The sequence below is a fragment of the Rhyacophila brunnea genome, unplaced genomic scaffold (genome assembly GCF_057557595.1).
Source record: "Rhyacophila brunnea isolate RB1 unplaced genomic scaffold, BYU_Rbru_1.0 scaffold_7, whole genome shotgun sequence".
Taxonomy (NCBI): Eukaryota; Metazoa; Arthropoda; class Insecta; order Trichoptera; family Rhyacophilidae; genus Rhyacophila; species Rhyacophila brunnea.
In genome coordinates this window covers 19,573,152-19,581,266 of record NW_028233339.1, presented here as the reverse complement: position 1 = coordinate 19,581,266, position 8,115 = coordinate 19,573,152, and the positions used below count along the sequence as shown (strand labels likewise).

General features: G+C 27.8%; 1 protein-coding gene across 1 annotated transcript; it reads left to right on the top strand.

The window, feature by feature from the left end:
- The first annotated feature begins 3,608 nt into the window (after nt 1–3,608).
- Nucleotides 3,609–7,409, top strand: LOC147064586 (troponin C, isoallergen Bla g 6.0201-like). The gene is made up of 6 exons (XM_085958402.1): nt 3,609–3,775; nt 4,234–4,261; nt 4,809–4,952; nt 5,569–5,688; nt 6,355–6,486; nt 7,160–7,409. The coding sequence occupies exons 1-6, from the start codon at nt 3,773–3,775 to the stop codon at nt 7,192–7,194; spliced, it is 462 nt and encodes a 153-aa protein (XP_085814528.1). The 5' UTR covers nt 3,609–3,772; the 3' UTR covers nt 7,195–7,409.
- Nucleotides 7,410–8,115: the final 706 nt, after the last annotated feature.

Below are 8,115 nucleotides of genomic sequence, written 5' to 3'. Positions count from 1 at the left end.
TCGGACAAGGTTTAATAATATGTCATATTATTGTTGTAAATAATAATATAAAATAAATTATTCCATATAGGCAGCACATATGAGTTGTATATCTCCATAAATTATCCTCACAAAATATCGATGGCGGATTGATGGAATGAAAATGGATGGGATGGAACTACTTTTTAATTTGTAGGACTAATCTTAGACAAAATAAAACTGAAAAGAATAATTGAGTTAGCTGTGGTATGTTGGAAGAAGTACCTATACTATATCGCGATATGAACAGTTGTTTAAGATATAAAGTGGCTGTATTTAATATTGTAAACCAAAAACTGCAATGATTTTAATTTCTGATATTTCACGATGCTCACACCTACTTATATATTATTTTTTGTCACATCAGTCACATTTTTTTAAACTACGAATAAATCCAAAAATTGAGAGTTTTTTATTTGTCTTGTAAATATTTTTATTTTCCCAATCGCAGAATCATTTTTATGATATCAGTGAACCAACTTACTGGACTAAAATAACATTTCCCTTTTGGTAAAAGAAACTATCTAAGAAGATATAAATATTAGAGTTCTAATAAAATTTATATGCTTCATGGCTGAAAAAATTAGACTTGCTTGCAGTTTTAGTAAAATCAAGTCTATGGTGTGTAAAACAGGTAATATACTTATCCATTATTAGAGACAATGAATAATTGAATAATTCCATTATAATATTGATTAGGTATCAGCCTGATTATCATAGAAACTGGTATTTAGTAGAAATAATTATAATAATAAAATTGAGTACTTAACTCAATTTCTAGAATTTCTAAAGAAAAAAATCTTATTACAAATAATATGTAAATAGGCAAAGTATCAAAATAAAATCGATCAAATATTTTAACTTTATTTTTTTAATGTCAACCTTACTTTCGATTGGCAATCAACTCGCTGACCCTTGAAATTAACGGCAGACATATTTAGAATAGTTAATTGGCGTTAATAGCATACTTACAGAATGATAAGACTTATCTAATAATTAACCTAATATTTTTTTTTAAATTCTCTCTTAAAATCCTAAAACTAGTATTATAGCCATTATTGGTCATCATATACAATTTACATTATTTATTACAATTGCAATGCTTCGCCAATATTTTTAATGAAACAATTTTTGGGAGTTTATTTTCGTATTAAATATTGTTTTTTTTTCAAACATGTCCGATCCTAAGAATATTATATGGGCATCCACAGGATGGAGGCTGTATTAACAGATTTTAATTTTTTCATTCGGTGTGTTTCCATGCTTTATAATTCATATTTTTTGTACCTTTCACTTTACTTTTATCAGAGCGTTGTAGCGGAGCTCGGAGCAGGAGCACGGAGCAATGGGATTTTACCCGGAGCAGAAGCGGAGCCGGAGCATCAAAAATTTGTAGTGCTCCACTGCTCCGGATGTTTTTTTTTATTATTAATTTTTCGTCCTAAATCCAATAAATATAGTATATTTTGACACTTTGCAACACTGGAATTATTTGAAATATGGCAACACTGCTGACTGATAATTGTTAATTAAAAGTTTTTGATAGAAAAGGTAAATAATAAGAGACAATTTGCTGTCGGGAAAATTTGTTTAATAGAATTAATAATGAAAATGACGATTATTTTAAAACTACTTATTTTTTTATTTTTTCAACATAATATATACAAATTTTTACCCGGAACGGAGCAAACCCTGGAGCGGATCCAGAGCAAGTATTAGGTCCTGGAGCGGAGCTGGAGCGGAGAAACTCAAAAAGGGTCTGCTCCAACGCTCTGCTTTTTATACTGGTTTTTGTGATACTGCATATATTTATTTCTTCTTTACACAGTTGTTTAAATACTATTTCTTTGTTTTTAAATGTCATGTTGTGAACGTCTTAAATATAATAGTTATATTTACCCTATGTAAAAAAAATAATTTATTATTAAATTATTAGCAACTCTAAGTACGTTATTAAAACTAAATAAAGGAGTAATCCGCGACGTCAGTTTGTAATTAACCGGTTAAGTGCCCAAAGCGTCTTTGGACGCCCTAATTACACCAATTCTTATGTTAATTACTATCAATTAACTAATTGCGGCATAGAAAGGATTAAAGAATTAATTGATACCCACCTTATTTATATTTTATATTATTTATTAAATCGTCGTAATTAACTAAGATGCACGTAGCTTATTTGGAAAAGCATACTGGCGTGAATCCAGCAGATATAGCTTCAAGTCCCGTCGGGTGTCGTATTTTTTTCTACAACATGATTTTTTCCAGTATGTATTATGCATGAGATGATTTAAAATTATGTATATTCAATATATAGATTCTTACATTCTCAAATCTTGAAATTCGTTGAAAAAAAAACAGTTTATTAATTAATAATGTGTTCTACAATATAAACTATATTCTAGTGAGATGTTTTTAGAATGGTTGCGATATTTATTAACTACATATTTATATATTCATAAAAGTTTTTTATCATTGTTAGTTACCTATTGAGATAGAAGATAAAAATATTTATCTAAGTACATAATTGTCAACTTTTTATAAGTCGGTTTAATTATGATTGTAATAATTAACTGCATTCAAACATGCACCACTAAATTGTTTATCGATTATTTTGGCTTAGTAGGTAATAGTCAAAGGCAGTGATCCCCAACCTTTTTACACCTGCGGACTGGTAAAAAAAGGAAAAATTTTTCGCGGACCACTAATACTGAAATAAAAATAGTTTTTTAGGTAATATTTTTTTATCCTATATTGTGACAGATGGACATTACTATAACTTACAAATATACATATAACAGTCTGATGCAATTGAAATTTAATAAAAATAATGGGTTTTTTTCAACAAACTAATGCGAAACCTGCTGTTGCATCATTGCTAATATATTGGATAATCTTGGCTGCAGTGCTGTCTCTGAAAGAAGAAGGGCTGCATTCACGTCCAGTCTATTCCTTTGTTTCGATTTTATTAACAACATGGACGAAAATGATTTTTCGCATGTATAGGTTGTTGCAAATGACATTAATAAATGTATAGATTTACAGCAGTCTTCCAATGGTATCCAAAACTATGGAAATAATTTAATGTTTCTTGGGCGGCCCGGTACCATTTGATCCACGGACCGGGGGTTGGGGATCACTGATCTAAGGTATATAACTAATTGATATAGTCATAATAAATTATATTAAGATTATTACACTGCAGTCACTATTTTCGGTATTATTGGGGTATCCATGACAATGAGTCGTATTTTACATAGGTACTGGTAGATATATTTTGTTGTTGTTGTGTATTTGTTAATTCTTTTAATTATATCCTAATCCGAAGGGGATTCCCTATAAAAAAATCTGATACGAGACGTATCGGCAGCCGAGTATTACGACAATGGCCTTGCTGTCTCGGTCTTGTCCTACAAAATACGTAATGGCAAACGCCCAGCCCGGGATATAGATATTCTGTGCGGAAATACACCTTAGAGATCAAATACTATTGCGGGATTAAATCCCACAATCCCCCTCCGACCCCTTACCCGCTTGGGAATTCTTAGTATAAGACTTGGTACAGGCTTCGGTCCAGCATCAGAGCTCATCAAGTCGTTGTGCTATCATCAGCCTGGCTGAATTAGTTGACATATTACGCCAAGTAGGGCAACACATTCAAGTGAAACCAGTGATATTCCTATTCATTCTTGCTTTACTTCTGTACACGTTCGGTCTGTTTTTCTGAAGTGTTACTAGCAGACACAAATACACAAAAATGGTGCGTGATATTTTTTAATTATACTTTCTGTTATCTTTCGGGATTAATAATTGGAGTGGATGAAATTATCGATTCCCATATTCAGTTTTTTGTGGCTATGATTTCAGTACTGCTAATAAACGTAATTTATGTTACTACCTGTATAATAATATATTTGATAAACGTCATGATAACGATATCTTTGAAAAGATAAAACAGTGCAACATAACTAAAAGTTAAATCAATATTGTTGTATCTATGGTTACAGACAATAAATAATACATGATTTACTATTTATACGGGTATTCCCTACAATACTCTGCATGATAGTATACAATTTCTTTAATATATAAAAACAGATTTAAATTGTCATATTATAATATTTCATTAAAAACTAAACAATACTAGTGGTATTGTATGTTTTCATTAATAAAATAATAGGTGATTTATATTAAACATATTGAATATTTTAATTGCAGGAAGAACTTAACAAGGAACAAGTTGCCCGTGAGTAAATCATAATATTCGAAATTCACCTATAATAAAAACATAAGATATTTTTCAAGGAATATTTTTTAATTTTCAATATATAACGAATGTTATATAAATAAGTGTTTTAGAAGACCTAGTGAAATTAAGCTGAATGAGAGTTATTTATGAGATAAATCAATATAAAAATACTGATAGAATTCCATCACGTTGTATAATAAAGAAATAATATTTAAGAAAGAAATTAATTCAATCTTATTTGATTCAGCAAGTTATATATTATTAATGGGTTTAACCATACCCAAATAATATTATGAGATACTTATGAAAGATTTTTATTAAATTAATAGGTACAGAATTTAATTATATCTTTAAAATCTATGAAAAGCTACTCTGTAGGTATTGTCACCTTAATATTATTATGTGTGGTTTATAGTTTAGTAAAATAATTAATGAATTAATAGAATAAGATATGTTAAACACTTAAATGTTATTCGTATAGCTGTGCTAACCTGCATCATTTTTTTGTATAGCTGTATATAATATTTTTATGTTTCATCATAAGTTCTGAAGAATGCCTTCGACGCTTTCGACCAAGAGAAGAAAGGTTGCATTGGCACGGTTATGGTGGGCACCATCTTGGGCATGTTGGGCATATCCCTCACTGAGGAGATGTTGGCCGATATTATCGCTGAAGTTGATGAGGATGGTTTGTACTTAATCTCAAAAATCATATTAATAAATATCATTAAGCCATGCTATAAAAAATGTAAAGTTGAAAATGAACTAGAAATAATGAGGAAATTTTGATACTTTCACACAACGGGTATTAATTTGGCTATCAATTTGTGGGAAGACATCTTATCAATAATTGAAATATGATATAACATGTAGTATTTGTTCGACATCATTTTTGATAGTGATCAGAACGAGTGAAGTATATAAAATCTATCCTGATCGTTAAAAAATATGTTAAATTAGTACCTACTACATACTGTGTTTCTTTTGATTAACACAAATTGGTAATATTAAATAGCAAAGGAAGAAATGGACGAAAATTATATGATGGTTTGAAAACATCAAAATATTTTTTTTTCATTAATTAAAGATTAAAAAATTGGTAAATTATGTTCCAAAAATGCAATAAAAAATAATTTACTAATGAAAAAGCGTATAACATTTAAAAATTTGCATCTATTATGCTAAATTTTCTATTAGGTATTGTAATAATAATATAGTCTGTTTTAGTTGTAACTAATTTTTAAAAAAATAAAACATTTAATAATATTAAGTTATTATATAAAAATATATATTCTCTTATTCAGGATCTGGAGAGTTGGAGTTTGAGGAATTCGTTACTCTAGCTTCAAGATTCATGGTTGAAGAAGATGCTGAGGCCATGCAAAATGAGCTTAAGGAAGCTTTCAGATTGTATGACAAAGAGGGTAAGTTTTTAATTTTTCTTCACCAAATTGCTAAATGTATGTTTCTAAAAACGTGCGTCACGGTAAATTCATTTTATTAAATTTATAATCTTTGTTTAAAACAATAACCGATATTTTGAGCAAGTTCAATAATAAATACTAGTATTAACTTTAAGAAATGTCTAAGGCAGCTCAAATCTTCATCGGATTACGTGTAATAAGATAAATTTCATTAAAAATTTACCATAATAAAATTTTATATTTTCAACCTACTTTAAAAGATTTTTTTCTTAGCTGTGTTCTTAAAAAATGCACTAAATATGCACAAATCAAAATAAGTATAAAGTAATAATTTAAAAATAAATTCAATTTACAATTAATATTTCTGTGATTTTGTGCGTATTTTATATATTTTTATTTTACTCTGCTGTCATACGAATATTATGGATGAAATCCTAAAAACACAGCATATTAATATTTTGTAATTTTAACATGTAAAATTTAAAATGTAAAAATACAATAATAATTCAAATAATTACCAATAATTTCTCTACATTAAAGGTTGTAATGTAATTTTTTTGATTCTTTTCGCAAAACTAGTTATTTCGAGACCTACCAGAAAACTATATAAATTAACGTGCAAAAACGTCAAACAGTACTGTATTATATATTTGTTTTCTTTAATAGGCAACGGCTACATCACAACGGCGGTGTTGAGAGAGATCCTTAAAGAATTGGATGACAAAATCACTGCTGAAGATCTCGACATGATGATTGAGGAAATTGACTCTGATGGATCGGGAACAGTAGACTTTGATGGTAATTATAACCTAATATCTTATATATGGAAATTTATGTGGTAGTACTTACTACTTACCATCGCAATCATATTATATTTATATAAGTGAAAATTATTTATAAATATATTAAAAATAGTTTGATTAAATAATGGATATTTAAGATGTTCAAGTAAATATTGTTATCAAAGTAATCGTTTACGATAATATCTAAATAAAAAAAATTTTCACCTAATTATAAAAGTTTTGTTGATTAACCATGATTGCTAAGCATTTAATACGTAATGGAAAATTACTTATTTAAGTATATGGTTATTATTAGATATTTTAAGCATCCAAAAAAACTGTCAGAAAATATATAACGCGATGAAGATACAACATTTTTGTTGTATATTATGTACATTACTGGAGTACAACAATTCTGATTTAAAATGTCTTCTGTAAAGTTGAAAACTTATATTATCACCCATGGCTTAGCAATTATGAAACGTGTCTATGAATTTAGTTACGTATATTATGAAATATTTGTTCTGTACAACATGAAAAAAACGCGTTCCGATTAATATGTAGATTCTATAGTTAACTTTCATTTTATTTAATTTACACTTTTATTTAAATCGACAGTCGAATGAAAAACACTATATATTACATATTTTCTTTTGCTTAACTGTAAATATTTTTTTTGTTATTTTCAGAATTCATGGAGGTGATGACGGGAGGAGACGATTAATTAAAAAAATACGACTAGATAAATTATTTACATTAATTTAATTTACCTGCCATTTTCCTAAAATATTTACACATTTCTATTAAAATAATAGAAGCTCGTGTTGATATAAAGCGTGATATTATTAATTGTTATATATTATATATTAATACATGTGTCATTTATGTAATAAGTGTTATTAATATTTGTTATTATTATTTAAAATAATATACATCTTTTTATACAAAGTGTATGTTATAATATATTTTTATAAATAAATAATTTTAAAATAATATCTTTTTTATTTAATATAGGTACATATCGATTGGCATGAAAGAATTTCGATGTGACAATTCAAATAATGTATATATATGTAATATCATATATATGTAGAATTAAAAAATGCGCACAAGATGGTCGAGTTGCACGTCATAATGTGTCTACCTGTGAAGTAGTTAGTCGTTGGGCCAAAGCATAAGCCTTGTAGATTGAGGATATGGCTAATATAGGTATCCCGTAAAAAAATAATATTAAACCTTCTCATTAGGTTGCTAAGATCTACACATATTATGATGGTAGGAGCCAACGAAAAAAATAAGTTGTTTGATTTAATTAAACGCAATTTTTTTTAGTACTTATTCCACTTTTGTGGAGTGTTAAGTGGAATAAGTACTACAAAAAAATGCGTTTTATTAAATTGAACAACAATACAATGCAGTTCCACCATGAATTGACAGATAACGAAATAAAAGAAAATAATATCATTTATACATTACATAGTATAAGAACCTATCTACCTACTTACTTATTAAAAAAAATAATCATAATACTATTTGGTAGAATTCCAATTTACGATATGATAAGAGTTATAATTTTTATTAATTTCTACAGTTTGGTAAATACAGTTGATAGCTATTTCAATGACCACTTTTTTTTTCATATAAC

Bases quoted from the DNA above. Each gene is read 5' to 3' on its own strand.
- LOC147064586 (XM_085958402.1), top strand. The intron at 5,689-6,354 runs GTAAGTTTTTAA...TTTCTTTAATAG, and splicing joins CAGATTGTATGACAAAGAGG to GCAACGGCTACATCACAACG. The intron at 6,487-7,159 runs GTAATTATAACC...TGTTATTTTCAG, and splicing joins GGGAACAGTAGACTTTGATG to AATTCATGGAGGTGATGACG.